The sequence below is a fragment of the Charadrius vociferus genome, unplaced genomic scaffold (genome assembly GCF_000708025.1).
Source record: "Charadrius vociferus isolate BGI_N301 unplaced genomic scaffold, ASM70802v2 scaffold19, whole genome shotgun sequence".
Taxonomy (NCBI): Eukaryota; Metazoa; Chordata; class Aves; order Charadriiformes; family Charadriidae; genus Charadrius; species Charadrius vociferus.
This window is the reverse complement of record NW_009650173.1, coordinates 3,679,435-3,703,578: the sequence shown is the minus strand read 5'-3', so window position 1 is coordinate 3,703,578 and position 24,144 is coordinate 3,679,435. Positions and strand designations below refer to the sequence as shown.

General features: G+C 37.4%; 2 protein-coding genes across 2 annotated transcripts in view; one reads left to right on the top strand and one right to left on the bottom strand.

Moving 5' to 3' along the window:
• Window positions 1-495: 495 nt before the first annotated feature.
• On the bottom strand, window positions 496-19,358 carry IMMP1L (IMP1 inner mitochondrial membrane peptidase-like (S. cerevisiae)). Its single transcript, XM_009892675.1, has 5 exons — window positions 19,217-19,358; window positions 18,344-18,432; window positions 17,282-17,408; window positions 5,444-5,554; window positions 496-656 (listed from the first exon to the last, which is right to left on the bottom strand). Exons 1-5 carry the CDS (start codon window positions 19,319-19,321, stop codon window positions 588-590), a joined length of 501 nt encoding a protein of 166 aa, XP_009890977.1. The 5' UTR covers window positions 19,322-19,358; the 3' UTR covers window positions 496-587.
• The window catches only part of ELP4 (elongator acetyltransferase complex subunit 4), a 170,852-nt gene continuing 166,027 nt past the window's right edge, over window positions 19,320-24,144 (top strand). The window contains exon 1 of the mRNA XM_009892705.1: window positions 19,320-19,386. Coding sequence (XP_009891007.1) covers window positions 19,320-19,386 — 67 coding nt within the window. The remainder of the gene's footprint in view (window positions 19,387-24,144) is intronic.

Genomic DNA, 24,144 nt, shown 5'->3' with positions numbered 1-24,144 from the left:
CTGCTTGGAGCAGAAGCACGTTTTTAATTGACTCTCTCCATCATCTAAACAAATGCAGTCTTCATTCTTTAGATGAAAACTAACTGGGAAGCCGTGCTCTGGGCCCTACTGGGCAGCCAGCCCACTGGGCCAAACTAAAGCCAGTTTAAGGAAAACCCTACAAAACACATACAAGTGACTGGCAGATCTGGAACCCCACTGGTACTGTTTTCGGTTCCAATCCTTACATGCCACACTACCTGCTAATGGAGGCATAGCCTATGTGTGGCTCTGGATGTGTGACAACATAATAGTGCATTGTGCGTTTTTGATCCCTTGTTAACGGTCAATGCTAACCCTGGCTTGTAGTAAAAACCAGAACTTTCTCATAAACTCGAGCACTTAGTATGAATAGCCAGAGGAAACAGAGTAAGAGGCATTATCATTTTTGTTGATGACAGCAGTGTATCACTCCCACTTTCAAGTTAGATGTATTCTCAGAAAGAGACATCTTTGTCAAGTAATACTTGTGTTTAGAATAAACAAAAATAGTTCCATTGATTTTAGTAGAAAATATTTTGAAAGCTGGCAACAGTCACTAAAATCTTTTAATCATCAAGAAATCTATGGCCATTGGGGCTTGCACGTAGAAATCCAAAGTCATTCAGAGGCCATATCTGTAAAATAAAATATAGTTACAAGAGGTTTTAATTACAACTCAAAGTTCAGTATTTTCATTTGTTATTGTTGTAATTGTTTCATAAAGGGTGTAATTTTTTAGCTCTTTCGTTGCCAGGGTATAGGAACTTTTCTCACCTGTGTGTTCGTTTTACCAGGAGTAATAAATACTATATATGAGGAGGAATCATCATTCCATAGTGGCTGGAGACAACACTAATTTATACACAGCATGCTTTGCTATGGAGAGCCTCAAAATTACTTTTTTTTTTTTTTTTTTGCAGCCTTGGAAATAAATACATTCCTAGCAAATATCTTTCAAATTCAAAGTTTTCTAGCTTGTAAACCTCTTAACAACTTAAAAGACAAAGTACGTATTTTTGATCCATCTACAAGAAGGAATACTACGAACATCACCTCCCAGTGAAAGTAGTGCTGTGAGATGTACATGTGTATTTTCAAGGTCGGCATTTGAACTGCAAACACCAAACCTTGGGAGAAAAATTCCATAGACTTATAGGTAAGCTTATACCATGCAAATAGGTATAAAGGGGTGGAGTGCCTGCCACCATTAGGGGCTCCCAACCAAGGGGCTCCTCTGAGAAGGGGAAAAAGGAGCACAAATCATGACCAAGTACGAGCACAAGTATCAGAGAATGATGCTTACCAGTAAGAAAAGGCTTTCTCTCCAGAAATTAACTATATAGCTGTCCATACTACTGAATGATCCCAGGAGTACTTTCCTCTGAACATTCACTAATTACATGGAGGCTGGTCTTGGATGCAAAAAAAAGTTATAGGGAATCAAGGACATTCTTTTACACTTTGTCCTTTGTCTCCCTTGACTGCCTGTGTCTCTTCACAACACATTCTTTCAAAGACGGCACGAGGGGATCAGCAGGAAGAAGGAAAAGAGATGATGTTGAAGGAAAGCTCTCTGTGGCTCTAATCCCATAAAAACCTCACAGCCCCTGCTCAAGATCAAGCAACCTCGACGGAGAAAGATGATGCACTACCTTGTTCCCAAAGCATCTGTCAGTACGATGTTTATCTTGCTCATTTTTCCTTAAAATTTGATTTTAAGGAAGGTATGCAGTCACCTTCCAGCAACAGCAACTCTTTAACTGAGTTCAGGGCACATCCACGCACAGGAGCTTTTGCTGCTTTCTTTGTGGAGTGAAAAAGTCATTTTCTCAGTTTAAAAGAGGAAGCACAGTGCCAAGGCTCAATATTTCAAATGCCATGATTTGTCCCCAGACAATGACAGAGAAGGCAGTCAGTTAAGGATGGACATAGCATCAGCTTACTACTAGACTGGGGCCGCGCACTGCTAGAAGCTCCCTCAGCTCGCCTCTCTCCGGCCCTGTGCAGCGCTGTGCTAAGTTGCCATCAGTTGGATTGTGCCCAGACCCTCGGGAAGACAGGAGCATGAGTCATTCCCAGGACCTCAAGTTCTGTGGATCTGAAAAAAGCTCAAAGCTCTCTTGTGCAAGTATCTTAGAAAATACATGTCTTTTTTGGCATGTGCAGTTAGGAAAGAGCATGAGGAACAGCTACTGCTATACATAGAGGTAACATCGTGTCTCTCTATGCATATTAGCCAGTGAGCTATTTTAAGTTCCACACAAATTATTATAGAGATAGGAACTAACAACAGAAGGATATTTGTGATCTTGGTTAGAAGCAAAGCCACAGAATTGAAGGCTCTCCAGAGGGCCTGTGCTGGCTGCAGGCTGGGTGTCAAGTCTTTGTTTGGCCTCGAAGGCAAACAGGAATAAAAGGGAATACGAATATCCCATATTACAAATCGAAGCTGATCTGAGTAAAGGCCCGGAGAAGGAGTTTCTTAGGCCATTCACTACGGCACAAATCTCATTTCAGGCAAGTCAGATCACACCTATTACAACTTGACTTTCTTTCAGTGAAAGTAATCAAATTTGGTTTGAATACTGTTTTGACAATTCAGTTGCAAGTTCATCACAGTAGTCTTAGTGGTAGGAGTTAGAATGAAAATTCTGTTTTATCTAGTCTGTGTGCAGGAGAGAATGTGAGAAACAACATTCATGGTTGGAGAGGAGGTGGACCAAGCCTTCTCTGTGAAACAAAGACACGCCGCTGTGTGTAGTAATTCCCAAGTCTTTGAAAGTTATGAGAGAAGTTGACTGTGACTTGTTGGTTCAAACTGGCTAGTCCAATTAGTAGCTATTTCCTCTTCGGTTTGGCCTACATAGATTTGATCTGATGGATGGGGGATAAATGGGGCTAACTAGCTCTTTTGAAGATACACTACAGATCTATTTTTGACATGGAGCCTAAGTCCCGGGAATGCACAGGATATCCTATCTAGGACAGGATGAAGCCCGAGTTCTGTCAACATGGGACTCCCTAGGCTTTTACTGAATTTGCAGCTACTTTGATTTCAGTGGCCTTTTTATGGAATGAACTTGTCTCCGAGTGGCAGTTGATATGCTGGCAGGGAGGAAAAGGGGCAAATATAATCAAGTATCATTATTTCTGTATGGGTTAAAAACTGGTGCACCAACGTTAACTGAGAATCTTAGGTCTAAACTTCACAGATAAACTACAGAATTAACATTGATGTTTTGCCAAGAATAGGTTGCCTAAACAAACTCAGTACAACCTCTCTCCTATTGAAATCCGTTACTTCCAAATTAGATTTTTTTGCGTCCATTACTAAAAATGTAACATAGCATTCAAAGGCACTGTTACATCGGCTTCTCTAAAATCCACTTTAAGCTTCCATTCTTGAGGCAGTAAAAGATTTTTCATGAAAGAGAAGCCAAGCCTTACTACATTAAAAAGCATATATAGGCTTCTTGGCCAGTGGTCTACTAATTAACTACCATCATGCGGACTAGCCCTACCCTGCTGCCTTTTGCCATAATGTTCAATAGCAACACACAATAGCAAGATGACTGCATTCTAATGTGAATTGCCATAAACAACCCAAGCTATAAACACTCATTTGAAGAATAATCTCATTTTTTCTTTTGTTAGGCAGCATATACTTAAATCTCATTAAAATGTTAATAATCACTGCCCTATGCACCACGGTAAAACAACTGCTATAAAATCTAGTTAAATCATTCTTTTGATTAAGCATGAAGTGATTGCGTACTGTCTTTTTAAACAGACAATATTCTCGAGTCCTAAAGTACTACTTCGATATGTAATATCTGTGTGTAAATTCCATTCATTTTACAGTTTACTGCTTGCCAAAGTTAGGGTTTGGTTCTGGCAGTCACTTCATGGAAGTCTCTCAAAATATCTTTGTTGTTGTGGTACAAGCTGGACAAATTTATTGCTTTGGAGAGATGCTGTGAATAACTATGGCTGTCCACGTACACAGGTTCTTAATACATATATTATTTGCTAACACTCCCCTTAAAGTAGTAAACAGCAGTTTTTCTATACTAGTACATCAGTTGGTGATTATTTTTTTTTCAGTTGGATTATTAATACCACATTCTTATTAAGAGGCCTGTCAGCATATTAGCCTCATTTGTGTGTTAGCAGTTAATAATCCAAGCTAAAACTTGGGTCATAAAAATAGCCCTATTTAGAATCAGCATTTTTTCCTCTGGTGTACATGGCTGGGCAAACAATACAGAGAAGGAACAGAGCACTCAATAAACACTAGGGAAGAACTCAAAGCAAACGCTATCCAGAAAGAACAGAGGTCAGACACAACTCGGTGGTGGGGCTGAAGGGGACATGTTATTTGAGGTTTAGTAAGCAATTAGTGATTATGGGCAATAGCTGCAAGGTTTTTTGAACAGTCCTAAGCTGTGTTCATAAAAAGTGTCAATTAAGTATATAAAACTTTGTTAAATTAGAAAGATCTAATCTTCCCTGTGTGTAACACAGCTGTGCTAAATTATGTTTTTGTGGATGTGTTGCAATATATGGAGAACAGTTTTGAAAGCCTTTTTTTATTGTTCTGAATGGCACCATTTTATATCTAGCTTTGTACAAGCTGGTGCATAAGTCTCTAATAAATACATACTCCTTTGTTTCTAAGATTAAACTTGTTACAGAGAAGAAATTGTCTTAGTTTCTTCTTTTTGGTAAATGAGTAAATTAATAATGCAGATAATATGAAAAAGTAATTTAGTGTGAAATAAAGCTGTAGAATTCTTGAAGCAGAAGGAACCATGGAGGTTTATACAATAATACTAATTCAAAGCATTTTTTTTTAAATAAAAATGTGTTGGGCAATTACAGTGGCACAGATTTGACTTTAGTGCCAAGGCTTTTTCACAGACTTAGTTTAGAAAGCAGCAAGGCCAGCCTACATGTCTAAAGTACGTATGCAAGTCCTAGAAAGATAACCTTTTCCTGCATCTTTGTTTTTTGAGCTATGGAACTACACTTCTCCAATTACAGTAACAGTGAAATATGGAGCTGCCCTTTTCTACCATTTTGCAGAGGCAAGAATCAAATGAAGGAGAGAATGTATATCCATGCAGCAAGGCGTATGTGTGCCTGCGTATGTTTATGTTTTTATCAGGTTTGGATTTGCTTCAGTTTTCATTCAGTTTTCAGAGGCAATGACTGCTCAGAGTGCTGCTCCAAAAAAAAAAAAAAGGTCCCCTCTCAGAACACCCCCACCATTGCAGAATTATCCTTATACAGCAAGTGGCCGGCATGTTCAGGCTTTCCTTTACATTTGCTTCAGCCGGACGGTTAAGGAGGCAAGTTTTAATACCTAACATCCAGGCATTAAAAATGTATTAATGCAACTATTTTTAGATGCTATATATACCTTAAAACAAATGCGTCCTCTTATCAGTCCGTAAGGAACAGGTCCGTAGCACCTGGAATCTGTAGAATTCCTGAGATTATCACCTTCTAACCAAACATGTCCTTTAGGCACCTATGATTAAGCAAGATCGACATGTAAAAACAAAATGGAATAGAATGGTATTAAGCATAGTTTGCCTTACAATATATTTTCTGATTTCTGTGTTCTGTATTTCATGACTGTATAATGAACTAATTTTTTATTGAATCTTGTAAGACAGTGCCAGATCTGGAGGGATGAGAAGGAGTGCTCCAAAGTATCTGTTCTATCATGTGCTCAAAAAACAATGGTTTGCAACAAAAAATCCAAAATGAAGATGTAAGAGGTTAGACCAATGTGACAGGGTCATTAATTTAATAGACTTCAAAAGAGGTCATTAGGATGTTGACTGAAAATCTGCCCTCCTGTCGCAGTAACAGCATGAACAGGGCAGCCACACACTCATCAACATCCTGGGGCCAGCACCAAGGCTAGACCTGTTAGTAGATTCATGATGAACTAACTGGTAATTGATTGTGACATCAATTACGAATAATCTCATCATTTTATCGGAGTAGGCTTGTCAAAGTTCTAATTAAGATCACAGTTCATTCTATGTGCAGGCAGAATCCACAACACATTATATTGCAATAATGATGATCACAAAACAGCAAATCCCTTTTTATAATTTGAAAATTAATGATGGTGACCTTATACTATATGACAAAGACCTTTCATTGCCTATATATATTATGCATTAACTATATTACATACCATAGATGCATGGCATTCACTGACTGACTCAATGACAAAATAAGAAATAGCAACCTAAATAAGAGTATAAAGCTTTCATATATGAAAAAGTTGCTACTATAAGTCTTAAACAAAGATTTCGACTTGGAATATACAACAGTATTTTGATATGTTTTTATAAAAACGTTTTGGATAGATATAAATCACCTCTTACAAGTTACCAAATGAAATTTTTTTTTTTTCTAATCTGTTTTTCTTCCTAAAATTCTAAACCAGGCTGAAAATTTAAAAGTACCAATGTTTCTCAATCTATATAATATTTAACGTGGACTTTAAGTTAGTGTACATTTTTCCAAAACCAAATACTACGGAACATTACTTATGTACACAATTCAGAGAAAAAAATAATGCAGGAAATAAAATAAAACCCCACCAATTTCAAATGAAACTCAAGAGTTTTAACAGTATAAACATTAATGTTTTAGAAATAAGCCACTTAGACTCCTAAATACAAGAGCCTACATATACAGAATTCAAGGATAACAGACAAAATAAAATACCACTCTAGTAGTAAACTCTGGATGTAAACCATTAAGAACAAAAACAGGTCCCCCAGATAAATATTTGGGGAAAATGCAGTTGAAGTTTAATTGTTGGTCCTTATAGGTATCTGGCCAGGTGACACTCCTTGGGACCCTTGTCTTTGCCTAAGGCTTTTGGGCTCTCGCTTAGTGATGCTCCCACTGCCTGTTACCAGAGCGGGGGCTGCAGATAGCACACTACCCCGCAGTCCCTGTGTTGAGCTCTAGCGAATGTATAAGGTACAGATGAAGAACCAAGACTGTCTCTGACAGTGGTGAAGGGAGATATTCATCATGGAAAGCATACGCGAGCCTGTCCATCTTCTCCCAACCCCCCCGTGATTCTCTGGTATCCAGGTTAGGTGCGTTAGGCATGTCTGAGGGCATGTTTCCCTACCTCATCATTTGAGAATCTATACGTGGAGCTGTAGACCAGCAATACGTCTAAACCCTTTTGAAACCTGCTGATACTCCTTCCGCAGTCTCCCGTATAAAGGAGTGCTGCCTGGTTGGTTTTAAACTGATCTGCTATTCCTTTACTTCTCGGTCTCCCAGTCCTTCAGTACAGGAATTTCATATTCAGCTGTTCTGCCACCTTTGTTATTTGGGATGCTTATCAGATTGCTGGCACGTGCATGGAAGTGCTTTCTCTGGGAAGGCCAGTTGGTTTCAGCTAGATGACTTCAGCCCTCATCCTACCCTAACCAGAAGTCAATTTAAAATAAATAAATTTTTTTTAAAAAATTCTATCCAGAGTCAAATGACCTGTGTGGAATATACAGCTCATCACACATGGACATGTGTTTTTGAACTGTCCCTATTTGAGAATATAGTGACATGCCTGTTTTCCTCAAAAATTCTGTGGAATACAGCCTGTTTAGAGTGTCCACCAGCAATTGTCAGTGGAGTTGGATATTCATCTTCACTTATTTGCATAAGCATTCACTGTGTCCACATCTTACATGAGTTTGTTTTCCAGGTGCATGCTGCAATGCAAAGCAGCGTTGTGACCCTTCTGGTGCAAACTCTCCTGTCCAGCACCTACCCGAATTACAAATTGGACATCAAACTACCGTCATTGTGAAAGACTATCTCAGCAAACAGGAGAACCATGAATTACTATGAAAGGAAGATTTTTCTTATGAAATAAAAAAAGCAAACCCACATTAACATTTCACCTTTCTGAAAAAGCATCACTTCTTGCAATGTGCTGTTTCACACATGGGACACTATCAGCTCCCGCTTTACTTTACTGGTTCCCATTTTTTCTCACATTTCCCCAATTCACAGGCAGAAAGTGAAGCTCATCTGTTACTATGTGAAATAAGGACCCACTCATAACACAGGGATATCCAAATAGTTCTAGACCTTCCCATCTTTCTTCCATGCTCCAGAAGTATAAAAAAATACAACAAAGTGCTTTTGCCAGCTGTGCCATATCACTTAGTACTTCTACTACTAATAATAATTACTTGTCTAGACAAGATGTTCATAGTTGGCATTCCAGATAGAACATTTACAATAATGTATATTGCTATATCCTGAAATTCACCACTTATGGTAACTTTTGTAGTTTTCCGTAGGGTATGACAGGACCCTATACCTCTAAATTTGTCGTTAGGAGTACTGTCACAATGTATGATTCATCTGGAGATAATACAGTGTAATACCTTTGTATGGTGCCTGTCCATCATCTAGGCACTTCACTACAACCTAGAATTAAGACAAGCAATAAAAATCACATGAATTACATGAAAATGTAAAACCAAATACCAGTGACAGGCCGTAATCATTAATTAAAAAAAAAAAAAACAAAACTTGTTTACACCCCTTTGAAATACAGGCTAAAGCCAGAATCCTTCAAGGGTTTATGCACCAAGCTATTTCTAGACCACATCACTGATTTCAGTGGGATTACTCACACTGAATAAAGTTAACTTTGAGTATCGACCTTTGCAGAATCGGGACCCAATCTGAAATGCTTCAAAGCTATGCAAGGACAGTAGCTGGCAATAAGATACATTTTTAACCAAAGAAAAAAATTAGCTATTGAAAACTTGTATTTGTAGTAAGAATATATTAATTATACAGCAATAGGCTGCTACTGCCAAAAATCCCAAGGCAATGGGAAAGCCACTGGCTTGACAATTCACAACGCTGTATTTTGGTATCTACAGGCCATGGACCATGGCCTCTTAGACAAAATTAATTGTATCTTAAAACATTCAACTGAAATCACAGTTACCATTACTACACACAGCAAGACTGTGAATACAAAAAAAATATTGACAAGTGTGCCAAAAGCATTTAACTTAGGCTGGGCAGCAATTTAGTTCTCCCTTACACATAGACCAGAACTAAGATAAAGCCTCACAAGCCCAACAACTGAGTTTTCCCATAACTAACCAGTGGGTCACACTCAAAACCAGCGGTCCCACAGCAGTGCAGTTTCCCGCGAAAACAGGCTGCCTCTGATCGGCCGCAGACTACTCCCTTTGCCTCAGCAACCCTTGTGCCTCTGGTTTTGTGCAGATTATCTGAGGATTTATTTCCAAGGAACAGCAGTTGTCAGGCAGAACCGGTTATCCGAGGGGCAGCTTATATGCATGAGAATACGGGACACAGATCAGACACGCGACTCTTCCCCCTTCTCCCTTCCGAGGCTCTGGGGCTCTCCTGCAGGAGCAGACAGACCAGCAGAGCAAGATTCACATTGAGAACAACTCCGCTTGTAGCAGTAGCTTATTCTGTTTCAGCTCAGATAAATAAGAGTTTTTCCACTGTGGCAAACTGGCTAATTTTGCAGGGCTGCTGTCATTTACTTAGTGGTATAGTTAAAGTGGCAAAACTGAAGTACAGGTCAGTATTTGATGCATATTTACTAGCATAGAACATTAATTTACATAAAGGGGGGGGCGTCAACAAAGAATTACTTTCTTTTGGTCTTGTTACACGATGCCAAACTTTGTTCTTTGAGGAATCTCACTAACTTCAAAACCCAGAGATGAGATGCCTTCATTGCTTCAACTGGCATACTAGAAAACTAATATACTGCAAATAAGATTAACAGATCAAATGATCTGCCTCAAAAATACCCCCAAACCCAACTACATGAAAATAGGCTTTTTTTTGGTTGTTTTATTTTGTCGGGGAGTCTTTTTGGTTTGTGATTTTGGGGGACCTTGGGGGGGTGGGTATTGAAGATGGGTAAATGGGAATTTTTAATAAATAAGTGGAGAATTATCTCTTGCAGTCTCTCCTTTTGGAATTCCAAGCAGTCTGTGTTTGTCAAAGAACATCAGCGTGTACAATCAGCTGGGAGTAGATGAAGTTTGAACTTTCGTAAGGTCACAGGTATTCACATCACCTCCAGCAATATCAAAGTTTCAAACTTAAGAAGAACTTTAAATCATTCCCATCTTTTCTTTTCAGTTCAGAGGCTTCCTTCTTGAGCTATGATAAGAACTAATCTCGGTGCTGGACAAAAGAATAAAGTCTGCAAGTTCTCATCTATCCCTACTAAGGTCTATTTAAGTGCCTCCTACTTTGGTACAAGCAACAAATGTAATTGCTTCATGGCCTGCGGGTGTTCATTTAACAAAAGAAGCTTTTGTGAATAAACCACAGGTGTTACCTTTCTTGATTAAAGTGAAATATGATGAAAGAATCTACAATATCAAATGACAAATTTACTAAATACTGATTAAATTGCCTTATTTAAGTAAATTGCATCTAGTTAGGATAAAATATACACCATAGAAATGCGGAGTTTGTTTTAAGACTCTTATGCTTAAAGTCTCACATAACTATTCCTTAATCCTTTATTTATTAATTCAGAACCAAGAGTAAAAAATGCTTAACAGATACTCTTTTTTAATGATCCAGTTGCTCTCGGCACCATTTCTGCAGGCTTTTCATAAATGTTGTTCATATTAAGGTTGCTATCTATATAAAACCCCAAAACATTAATTAGCTCAGTATTTTCAAATTCAGCGTAAGTATTTACATTTCCTTTTTTTGTGCTGGAAAAAGCTATGAAATGGTAGCAACCACACTGGAATTTCAACAGTATAGTAGATCGTAAATCATCTTCTAAGTATCACTAAAAGGCTGAATTACCCGGAATTTAATACTTCTTACAAGAATGTAACAGAATTGATTTACCTTAAATTCATATGTACTTCCAAACAGTTTAGCATTTTCCTTTTACTTACTGAACAGTTTAAGCTGCTTTATGAAGAAGACAAAATGTACTTGGCTCAGTTTGTTTAAATACACATATTAAAAAGAATACATTATGAACTTGGTCCACATTATTATGAGAAAAGACGACAATGAAACACTAACACGTTTTTATACAGAAATTAAATTCATTGTGATGAAATACTTATGTTATAAATACATTCTCTGCATTAAGTCATCTGTTGTTTTAAAAGAAATTTTATAAAAAGGTAAGATATGAAGACTTGTCTATCTTTAAGTTTTGAAATGAATAATTAATCAATATTAGAAGCATGTAATCTTCAATGGGAGCAAAGTTAACTCAGATAGTACAAGGAAACTAAGGTATATTAACTTAGATTTGAATTTGTAAGACATTTTTCTCTATCATACAAGCATACCAGTTGAGTGTTGCTCTTAAATAAAAAATTAGGGAAGCTGTTCGAGTAATGTGTCAAAGCATTCACTGGTTATTTGAACGTTCAGTTTTTTAACCATTGTTGCTCCTTCTAAAGTTTGTGTAATGCACAAATAGCTACTGCTGTTCCTGAACTTACTTACTTTGAATTTAAAAGGTTCGATCACCACACTCACTGCTTTATGGGAAAGGTCACAGAATTTTCACATCAGAAATATCTATGCCAGTCAAATCACAAAAAGATATGCTTTCTCTCAGTATCACTTTTTGGATGTTGCACAAGTTTCCAGCTGCGTTAAATGATAATTCAAACACTTGCATGCACTGTTTACTTCACTTGTATAAATATTCTCATTTAATTTGCAGATCCAGAGCATATTGTTCAATTTGCTGATCTGAATCGGCCTGAAAAGCAATACGTCCCATTTTAAAAATCAACGTTTAAGCTGAGAGTCTCAGTGCTGTCCCCTGCTTGAGCCATGGGCCAGGCGTGCCCACCTCTGGCCACCCACCTCCCTGACCCCGCAGACACGAGGATGGGTGAACGGTAGCAGTGCTGTTGTGTCAAGCCATGCCACTCGTATGTTCTGGAAATACTGGGAAGCAGATTGATAAAATTCTTCATGTTTCTTTTCCCTTGAATAGTTTAGTTATGATGAATCATAATTTTGATTTTAAATTACTTCTCAGAAGATTCAAGATTAGTTCTAGTCATGAACTCTCTGTACTAGGACACGGAGACATCTGTAAACTGAACAAATCTGCAAACTAAACAAATACACCAAATCAGTTCTGCTTTCCCACCAGCCAGTTAGCATACCTACTGCTTAAAATTATGGCATAACTTTCTCTCAAGCCTCTAGAACGCTAGAACTAAGAAGAAGAAAGAGTAGGATGTTTCCTTTCTCCTGACCAGCAACTATTAAAACTTAGATTACTGAAATACTAAACCATGAGTGTAAACTAGCTATTAAGATACTAAGTACAAAGAACTAGTGTTTTGAGAACTTTATTTTTAATTGCTATTTAGGATATTCTAAAGAGACTACCCAATGGTATTGAGCACTCTGAAACAAAACCATTCTTCAGTGTCTTATGTTGCGCATCCAAAATCTGTAGTACTGTCTACTGATGCAGATATTGCGTCGTTTACATTAACATTACGTTATTCTTAGTACCCATGTAATATTCTTACTGCATTTGACAAGGACTGTTTAAGAGTTAATAGCGCTGTGTAAGACCACTACTCTGATCCGCAAACACAGTAAGATGCATTATCTTCAGAATTATGTTAGCTCTAGACTTAACCACAGGATGAAGAGATGCCATCTCCGCAATGAACCTCATTTTAGCACAAGGTAAACATACTTCCCCCACATCAGCTAGTCTTACAGCATTAGTGGTGTGTTGTGATTGATTACCAGCAGAGTGTTGCTGAGATATGGATTTGTATCTCAGCTTTTTATCACTATGACTTGCAAAAGGCAGTTCCTTATTTACAGACTCTAGCTGTATTAAGTGACATTATTAGGTACTACTTTTGTTTAAGTGACACAAAGGCTTAGCATATTGGTGGTTTATGACATACAAGCTGTTTTAATCTGATGACTTACCCCTCACTTTTTCAATTTGTAAATAGGAGCTGCAGCACAAGAACATATGGTACTAAAGAAATTAAAGCTAAAGTAAATGGCATTAAAACAAATTCAAATATAACAATAGGATACTCAATCTGAATTATAAACTGGGATCTGTATTAAGACTTTTAAAAACAGGAAATAAAAACCTAAATACGAAAATTATCTTTCAGGTGGTTTTTTTAAAGGCCATTTCAGGAGTTTACTGTGATTCAGTAATTTCCGTATTAATGTTCATTATTTAGATCTTAAATAAATAAATCAGTAAAGATATTTTTTAGTAATTGAAACTAGGTCTGAATACTACATTACTAAAAAAATAGCTGTTTACCTTTTTAACTTTTGGGTTCATACCACATTGCTTCTGATAGAGTAAAAATGTTATGCATTCTTAAAGGTTTATTACAGTAAATACGCTTGCTTATATCTATAAAAACCATCATTGAGCACAAAACCAAAAAAAGCCCAGCAAAACTACCAGCTTAATGCTCATATTCCATATCAAATATCAATAAAAAGGCAATTAAAAGAAAAAATACATTTTCCCAACTTTGTAATACTATAGCAGCTTACTCAAAAAAGGAATTTCATTATCCCTTTCATGTAAATAGGAAGATTCCCCTCATTATTATTCTGCAGATACACTCCAACCTTTAGCATATGGAAGCATCATGTACTATAAAGGGAAAAAAGTAAAGACATTCCTAATGTACTTAAATTTTAATTTAAGTACGTGCTTACTTAATAGCAATCGATTTGATATGTGGGATTAGTTCCATGCGCTTGTAACCCAACAATGACTCCATCAAAGACAGTTTTTGGGTACAGCCTTACACTTAGTGCACTGACAAAAATACTTTTTCTCATCTGACTTATTACTTCAGGTAAGTATAGCAGCAAAAGTATTTTTATACCACTATAAAGACTTTCACGTAACTGCCACTGCTATACCGCATTTCCACCTAACTGAAATATCTCTTTTCAGAAAGAAATATTCAACTTACGTATGACTTTATTTATTTTTCATTTTTATTATATCTTGGAAGGTTGGTTTGTTGTTTTAGTGGGGTTTTTTAATCTACAGGTATCTTTTTGGTTGGTTGCATCGATGAAGTATCTCATCTGTGTAATTTTACAGAGCAAATTGTAAACAGAGTCCTCCATTCCCCTGCCTATGTATGTCAGCCATCCTGAGAAGTCTATTCATGAATGAAACAGGATTGGAAGCAGGATCTGACTTTAACATTCTCTTAGGCTTCAGAATAAGAATCACGTATGATAGTGCTTCTAAGCACAAAAATCTCCAGCTTGAACTCTGTAAAATATGCCAAGACTAACATGGACACAGTCAACACAGACTAAGCACAATTCCTACTAATATGACTAAGGATCTTGGTGACCCTTGGGGTGCCAAGAGAAGCAGCTGCTTAGAGGTGGTTTTGCTCTCAGGTGGGTTAGGTATGTTGTACCGCCTGTATCTGTCATCTCCAGGAACTGGCTAACTCCTGATACCTAACCATTAGCAGGCAACCACCAGCCAAGAATGAAGCAGAGGTTCAAATACTTAATTCAACACTTTTTCTGGCATCTGATACTTTGTGTTTACTGTAATGAGTTTGCAAACAGCACAGCAACTATTCACCATCACTGAGGCAAGTTAGCCACGGAAAGCTGTGCAGTTGACTGTAATTAAAACAAAGAGTCCTCTGACCTTACACACTTTGGAGTCACCACATTCAAGTATCACTCGGAGATTTCTCATTTTTTAAAAAGGAATTGGTAGCCTGATATAAATAACAGAACTGATGACAATTTCCAGGCTTTGCTCACATAGAGTGCTTGCAGTTGTACCTTTCCCTGGCAGCTCGACACCCCAGGCAGCACTTCTGGCTGTTTCTGATCCCAGCCAAGGCCTTTCCTCAGAGTTTCCCCAATTTTTTTTTTTCTTTTTTTCAAAACCCCAACTCAGGTTAATTCTTCTCAAGGAAGTATCAACAAAACAAATAGCCAGTTCTCTGTACATCCACTGCTGCTATTTGATTTGAAGAATTTTGTGTCTGAATTAAGAGGAAAAGTGTGTAGCACAGTGATTCACTAAGACAGGGAATCTGATTAGACAATTACCTAAACACAGACACGTATCACCTCTTCCCTCCCCAACAAGAACCATTTATTTCACGAATAATCCACTATAAATTATGAGCGTAAAGTGCAGATATCTGTGTTGAGAATATATTCTCTCTAAAGGAAGTGTCTCCTGAACAGATGGAAAGATGTACCTCTTCAACAACCACTAAAAATAGGTGGAAAACAGATAGGCGCTAACAAACAAAAGCATTTCCATTTAGATCCCTTCTCCCCCTAGATACAAGTTCTGAAGCAAGAACTAAGAAAGCCTGCGTGTCACTTTGCTGTGTTTCCACACATTAGCCTTTATGAAAAACATACACAGGAAACCAGGAGATGGACTCTGCATTCCCCACCCTCTCATTCTCCTTACATTTTATATTAAAATGGAAGACAAAAAGTCTTACACCTGGAGCTGAAATTGCTCTGCTGGATATTCATTTGATCACCTCCGGGTTTCCAGAGAGGCTGGCATCCTGTTAAGTACAAACCTTGCCTGAACTTCCTTTTCAAGACTCGGACAAGCGAAGAACAAGATGCTCAGAGAAACTCCGCTTGCATCTTCTATCAGTGCAGACACAATTCAGGTTTCCATTTAAGGTCGTTCCGTTCTTCTCTGGGCAATTTATATTTCCCTTAAATTACTCCTCCCGTAGGAGCTAGAAAATTTCCTCAGCTTGGTAAGAAAGGTGGGGATTTTTTTTTTTTTTTTGGGGGGGGGGGTCGGGTCAGTTGTGTTTTTTTTCCTTGGTTCAACAGTAACACAATTTATGGAGAAAACTAAATGCTCTGTCTTCCCGTTCAAAACATAACAGAGAATGAGGTCCTTCTTTCTGTCCACTGGTGACAGAAGTGTAAACAGAAGCTCCAGTGGTAGTAGCACTTGATCAGAAGGGCACATTAGAAGCAGGTGACTGAAACGTCTTGCCTTAACACTGGAGTGGAAGAAACAACAAATTCAACCCCTCACAACAAGGTATGAATCGTATCCTTGCTTTCTGGTCCTAGGTCTTGACTCAATCCCAACACCAAGTCTAGAACAACATTGGCAAGAATTTCGCCATTGATTTTAGTGAGGACAGACTCCACTTCAGCTGCCTGATACAAATGAAGCAACGGTACATGAAGGCATGCTGGTGAAGCTGTCTGTATGGTGGCTAAACTCTTAAAGGATTTATATATGACACATTGCGGTTGGTTGCAAGGAGCATTCCATAAAATTCTCTACCTTTACAGCACAAGACTTCAGCTATGGGCCAGACAGTAATTCTTCTTACGGTAATTGTGAGGATGAAGTAGATACGAAAAGGCAACAGAATATTTTTAAGATTCAGAACACCTGTGCAAAACCTGATGTCTCCACAAGATGCTGAACAGAGGTAATGGTCAAACATGCTTTTGGGAAAAAAAAAATAAATAATTCTGTCATCATGATTTCTGATTATTTTTCTAATGGTAGCCTAAAAAGAAGTTGCTGAAAACAATTCGTCAGAAATCTTTCCAAACTTCTGTTAAGTCTGTCTTCACAAGGACAAGTGAGTATTAAGAGTATTTTTTTCCTTTTTATTTTGTCTTGTTACCTGACTTTTTGGACAAGTTAGGAAAATTACTACTTTTCCAACTATACTCAGAAAAATTGAAATATTCTTACATAGAAATATAGAGATACTCTAAAGTATAATTTTGAAAGCAAAATCCTCAGATCTGTTGCAGAAACAAAATTTTCACTTCTTCACGTTTAAAATACAGAAACAGTTTTGCCTTAAGACCAAGCCCTTGAGTCTGCCATCTGTACGGCACTTTAAGCAGAGAATTTTAGAGTATTCTTCCAGGGAAGAAGACCTAAGCAAAGGGCAAAGCAAAAATATCATCTGCCTACGCTTCCCACGGAGACAAAAGACACCGAGAAAGCCAGCTTGCCATAAACAGAGTTTACAAATTACAACATTTTACTGTACATATACAAGAATAATTTATGAACATCATACTCTATGATGATACTCAAATATTGCAAACCCTTTACAGGCCACCAGGCCTACTTAAGTAATCATTAATTTACAAAGCAAGAAACGCTAATACTTACATAGCTGTGACTCTTAAGGAAATCTGAAGGGTTGCTTGTGCAGACTTTATCCCCTTCCAAGCCAATTACTCTTTTACAGATATTTGATTTGGGGTCATTTGGGCTTTTCACAATTACAATATCTCCTCTGAGAGGAAAAAAACAGAAACAAAAACAAACAGAAGAACTCTAAATGCAAACTATTTGGCTGAATAAATGTACATCACTGTGTATACTCCAAAAATATTCATGTACATTAAAGATACTTCCTTCTGCTGAAAATTCTCATCTACAATTTTTGGTTTCTTCAGTTTTACTCAAGGTGTAATTTTACATACAGTTTTTTAAGTACATTTGGAGAGATTCTTTGTTATTTAGACCATTTATAAAACATTTAAGACTACATTTTAATTGACAGTGCTCTGATGAAATTAATGCTGTTTAACTTGGTCCTGTTGCTACATATATATGGAATAGAACAGATTCCATGTTCCTAAATGTTATTGTCCAAATGTTATTCTTCCAGTGAAACTTCAAACATCTAATCTGAGTTTTTAAGACCTTATACTACTGTTGCCTCCTGATTGTACGCATTAGCTTGTACTGTGAAACAGGCCGCAACAAAATGGGTGAGGGCCTCGAGCCTACTGCGCTCCACAGCACAGTAATAAAATGACATTTGATAAACGGTACTTATCCCATTTGGTCACTTTTCTAACAACCTATCTGAGCACAGCAACACCTACAGCTTGGTTTGCAAGGAAGACAAAACTGCTTAGAGAGGGGAAGTTCCATTCACACAATAGAACTGCTTTAGGAAAAAAAAATGGGATTTTTCCCATTTTTTGGACAAAGCTTCAAAAATGACATCCTAGACTATATCCTGAATGAATTCTGACAAGTTGTTTGATGGGCTGTATGTGCTGATTACTTTAACTTCCCTGAGATCCAGCGAGAGGAGATTTACAAAAATTACAATTTAGAAGCAGAAGAATATGTGAAAAATAAAGGACAGAACAAATGTGGTTACTGACAAGCTCTGGCAAACGGAATGTAAAATCTAGTCTCAACAGAGGAGCATACTTTCGAATGCAATAAAAGTGGCGGCTAAGGTTCTCCGAAAAGACAATATCAGAATTTTGAATGGTTGGTTCCATTGAAGGTCCAGAACACTGCAAATTAAAAATAAATGAGAAAAAAATTACTATTTCCAATTACTTTTATCTAAAATACATTAATATTCAAATTATTTGCTAATAAATTAGAAAAGGTGTAATGTAAAGAACAACTAAAAAAGTGAGATCCTCCAAGGAACATCTGATACAATTAAAAGGCGAGGACAGCCTCCAGGGCACCTCTAACTCTGTCACCGCTCCGTATTCGCTCAGAATTGGCCCTGAACTGCGCTCGGTGCAACAAGCCCCTACAGATTCACTTCAGCACCTAATGTGCAGGAAATTATTTGGAGCAGCACTCGGAGCTCTGCCAGCTTACCCCTTTCTTCAGCCTCTGTAAGAGAAGCATCAGAGAAGCTGCAAGAGCAGCTCACAGCCAAAATGCACCGTATCCAGCAGCAGTGTCTGCTGGGTTTAGAACCTGGGGAGGAGCGGGAGGCAGCATACAGCATCCAGAAATCTGTCCAGAGCTGGAAATGAGTACTTCCTATGGCATTATTAATGCCTCCAGTCTTTCTGAAAGAACTTACTCTCTGCAAAATGCTTAATCACAGTTTCCCATTTGCTTTAGTGATGTCTCAAGCAGTAACTTAGCAAAAAAATACAAATGCCTAAAGTAGAAATAACTTTCATAAAGGCTGGACCTGCCTCCAAAAGAATACCCATTTACTAAACACACTTAGAAAAAGCTTTAAAAAAATGATGAAACCTGAAATATTGGCATTATCACATATAACAATAGTTTTATTTTCTTTTAAATGTCATTAAAATGAAAAGTTACCACAACAATTCCTCCAAGGTACTCAAAGGCACAATGCGCTATGCAGCCATATTGCACAGTATACCCAAGAAATCGAAAGGTTTTTCCTAGGACATTGCGAAGCATGGTACAGTGTTACGTCGGTCAGCTGGTTCTAGTCTACAGTAAAACAGAAGAATATCATTCATTTGGTAACAAGCAACCTAACATTTACAAAGCTATCTTTTTTGTATCTAACAACTAAGGGACAATTTTTTTTAAAAAAACAGTGCATAAAACCAACAATCAGTTATATTCGAGGAGATTAACATAGTTTAAACTCAAATGCCATCAAGAAGTATTTAATTTACTACGCAGACCCTTCCACGTGTACAGTCCATGGACCCCGCTCACCAGCTTATTAGTGAGATTGAGTTGAGCAGGAGCGGAAACAAAAAAAAAACAAACCTTTGCCAAACTAGAGAAACTAATGGGAAAGAATCATGTCAGTGCTCTCCACTGGGCTTCTTTTACTTGAGATGGCAGACGGGCTTACCTGGCAAATGTCTAAATATCTGCACTAGTTATGAGAACACCCTCCCCTCCATTGGGTTTGGCTGAATGGAATCTGGAAAGCTGCAATTATGCCTTTAAATGCAGGCTTGGACTTCCTGACTGGACCACATATTGTTCAGTTATTTATTAACTAACACCCGATAGAGTTGTTTTAATCACATGAAGCCAGTGCATCTTAGATCACTGTTTTTCTTCAAGCATAGTATTTAAAACTGAACACTCAACAGTAGTGATTTGAAGCGATTTGAGGATACTTCACAACTGAAATTACATTCACAGGAAACTGGAGTAATCAAATAGTCAACCAAAACTTTAAAAGCGACCTGACAATCAATCAAATGAAAAAAGGCTTGAAGAACTAGACAAAATTAAGGATAAGAGAGTCCTGAATGTCTTGCCTAAGGAAGCCTATCCTACAAAAAGAATACAGTTGTTGACGGGAATTCTGAAGGTTTTGCAGAACATTCCTTTGACTAGACTTTCATTACCAAAATATTCGCATATAAAAATAAGGCACTAGGTCTTTCTGTTCTCAGCTACAATACAGTGGCATAAGTTCTGCAGCACACAAGACTGTAAATATCTTCTGACTCCCTGCCTCCTAAATACTTTGATGATTAGATGTAATTCCTGCAATGCTCATCTAACTAAAATGTTACCTTACCCCAATTTTTAAGAGTATTTCTATTTAAGGAAGTGGAAAACACACATACTGAAGCAAGTTTTGCATTCTGCAAGAAACCTGTCCCCCTTAAACTCAGTATACGCTTTATAATGAACTAAAACCACAACAAGATTTCCTTCATTTACTAGGATGGCTCAATATAGCTTGCTAAACAAATGCAGTAAGCTAAAAGAAAAGAAAAAAAAAGAAAGAAAAACGCTGCTTGTACAACATGCCCTACTTAATAATAAAGTAAAGACCTCCCCTTCTATATTTCATGATGTTTTGCTATTTAAATAAGGGAATTTAAAAGCGTATAGCTTTACTTGCACAACTCTCTAGAAGTTATTGGGAATTTTGCCTGAATACAGTCAAAAGTGGCTTTTGCTCTTTGCATTTAGTATTTATGTATAAAGGGAAAAAGATGACCATTCTTGGGGGTAAATGTTCTCTAACAAGCTCATTTCCTGTTCCAAAAAAAAATGTACTTGCCTTTTTTATTTGTCACATAAATGGTCTCCAGAATAAATCCACTTAAACCAACCTGTGATTCATCATCCTCAACATTAGCTAAAGTGTTTGACAGTAATGAACCAAACTACAACAGAAAACAGAAAATTCTTGAATTGTTTCATTAGGACGTGCAGTGCCCAGCACACCACAGGACACCCTGTAGAAACTCTAACAGCGTTGCTGTAAGCTACGTGCTCTTTCAGCAAAATTTATTCTGGAGAGCCAGAAAAGTGGTTTGCTCTTCTCAACCAAGTATGCTATGAAAAGCCTGGACCAACTCCTTATTCTCAGGGCCAGAAACACTGTGAGCCCAGAAATGTGTTACAGGTGATAAAAGGAAGATGGAGTGACAGCAGATCGATTACAGTGGCACAGCTAGTGTGAATTAATGACTGCAACTATCTTCTGAGAGAAGTACAACATCAATACTTCTTAACAGCACCTGCTAGAAAGGCAGCCTCACATTGCTTCTCAGACAGGAAAATACTGCACAAGCATCCTCTATTTCAGATCCGTGCAATTCAGAAACGCTATACTAATACATTCAGACACCTGTGGATATTACAGGTAAAAAAGAATCACAGAACCATTGCATTACATTGACCAGAGTAGGTAAATATCGTTCATTGTGCCAAATGGAATGGTAACGACAGGCTCATTAGGAGAAAATGTAAACCTCATGCCAACAGCTATCAGGCTATAACTAAAATAATTTTTTATTATGAAACTACAAGCAACTGCTTCATGTCTCTGAAAATAAGTTTCAAACTGATTGCAAATGTTTTCCTGTTGGACTCTGGATGACACGTACTTCCCAATAGTTACAGCGAACACACTTATTTCTCTCTGATGTCTGAGTAACTCAGAGTTAGGAGGGATAGATTTGTAAATTATTCAAGGAAACACAGGGTTTAGAGTGAGCTTTACCTACTGCTAGAGCTCTCATGATATAAACGTGAGTGAAGAGGTCTCAAATTTTGTTCCCAGTTCTCTTAAAATAAATTCTTAACCCCTGAGACACGGATTTCACCGGTCCCAGTTTATAAATGTGGCACAATGGATTTTTTAAAATGCTATGGGTTATCAGATGCTCATGATAATGAAAAAAAAAATTCTTAGCTCTTATATAAGGCTTTTTATTACTACTTAAGAGAGTTAATTTCAAATTAAGGCATATATATATAGTACTTAGATTATACACAGTTTGAACTTAACAAGGTAACTTCCAAGGATTGGGGGGTTTGTTTTTAACGTTAAGATCTATCTTTAGACATCTAATGTTCATTCCACAGAATAATTGCAATCCTGAAAGTTTCCCTGCAGTTTTAAGTAACAACTTCTACTGAACAGGTGAATGGTTTTAGTAAGAGTAAGCCCAGTCAAAAAAAAAATCCCAACTCTAGTTTATTAAAAAAAATCCCACAGAGTAGTTATCTTACCATTGCTCTAGCATCGGTAAAATATAATTCTGTTTCCTCAGAAAACTGTTTATCAGTACATTTTTTAAACAATGCCATATTGTTGATCACAAGAAGGTAAATGGCTGAATGTTTTTCCACATCACACAATTAATTTTAATACAAAGTGCTGTCAGCAGGCAACTCCACCAGACACAGGATAAGACCATTAAGCACAATAAAACAAATGATTTAAGTCAAAGCCCCCTTGAAAACTTAATGGATCTGTTGTATAAACATCCTTATCGTAGAACTAATGGCATAAAACCTGTTGTTATTACTTCCGGTGCTACCTACTATCATATAGTAGGGAGATGAAAATTTTATACTGAAATAGACACTGTTTTTATACCAAACATGGACATTGATTAAAAAAGGTTACGCATCCATATTTATCATGCAGAATACAATTTGGTTATCTTACAAGAACTGTATAGTTTATCCCCTGCAGCAAATAAAATGCAAAATATAATTACTATTATCCTCTGTTCCCTCTTCCTTACATAGCCTATGCCTTCATCATTTGATTTTTTTGTTTGTTTGTTTATAAAATTAATCACAGCTAGCAGGGTGGAAATCACTTTGAGCCTCATGAATGACATCCAAGAGATGGGAAAGGATTAGTTCTTAGTTGCTGCCAGTTATAGCACCAGGTGGCTTTTTCTGCAGTGAAGGTGTTACCGATAATCCCATTACATTGGTACTAAATCTTGCAGACATCAAAATTATCACCAAGGTTCCTTTTCATCCCATCCTTTCCAAATGACTGGAAGTCGCTTCACCTGAAAGAAGTCAAATCCACATGCAGCTGCTGTTTTAGCAGCCAGCGGACTCCCTGAGAATGCCAATCGTGATCCAATTTCGCTGTGCTGGTGGCCCCCTATTCCCTGTCCAATAATACATCTGTTAAAAAATCCTACAGCTACAAATCAAGTTTAATCCTACCAGGGACCTCATGTTGGTCTTGTCTTCCAAAAAGGCAGCAGGTTTTGCCGTCTATCTCTGCTAGTGTCTGGGGAATACTCTTTAAATCCCAGCCCTACTTAGAAGAATAAGCTAAGGATCACAAAACATGACCTCAAAAACCCTGATATGACTATATTCTGACCCAGAGGCATTCATTCTAGTTGAAGATTAGAACTTTGCATAATAAGATTACACAGCAAGTGAATGATATCAAGGGACTATCCATATGCAGCCGCCTGGTTTTCTATAGACAGCCTGTGCTCTGCAATATGCAGTGCAGACGAAACAGAGCTTGGTCTTTCTAGCTGAAATAAAATAGATTCACATAAATTAGTTGGCCATTTCCAGATTCCTAAATCCCCTATTACATCTTTTATTGACAGCTCCTGTGAGGATAGCACGAATGGTATTCTCTTTGTATTCTTTGCTTCTGTAACAATCACACTCCAAGGGAAATGTACATAGGTTGTCTAGAAATTAACATCTTATTTGCTGTAATCTTGGATTACAATTAACTGTGTACATAATAAAATCAGGAAATCAATGAGCAGATTTATCATTTCCAGATAACCAATGGCATTGGGTAAGACAGTTTAACATATGGTGCCAAAATTTTAAATACAGGAAAATCCAAGTCGCAGCCAATGAAAACATGGCTAAACAAATTATTGGACTTGATATTAAATAGACTTTTCACTATAATAAAAAAAATGCCAGTCACCTTTGCTTTATATAAAGCTTCCTAATTCTGACTTTTCAGTGGATATTTAGTAATAGTTTATCAGTCTTTCCCG

Excerpts from the sequence above, each read along its gene's own strand:
- IMMP1L (XM_009892675.1), bottom strand. The coding sequence starts at position 19,321 with ATGCTTCGCAATGTCCTAGGAAAAACCTTTCGATTTCTTGGGTATACT. Across the intron at positions 18,433-19,216 it reads ACCTTGGAGGAATTGTTGTG|TGTTCTGGACCTTCAATGGA; the intron begins GTAACTTTTCAT and ends TTTAATTTGCAG. Across the intron at positions 17,409-18,343 it reads CACTTTTATTGCATTCGAAA|AGGAGATATTGTAATTGTGA; the intron begins GTATGCTCCTCT and ends TTTTCCTCTCAG.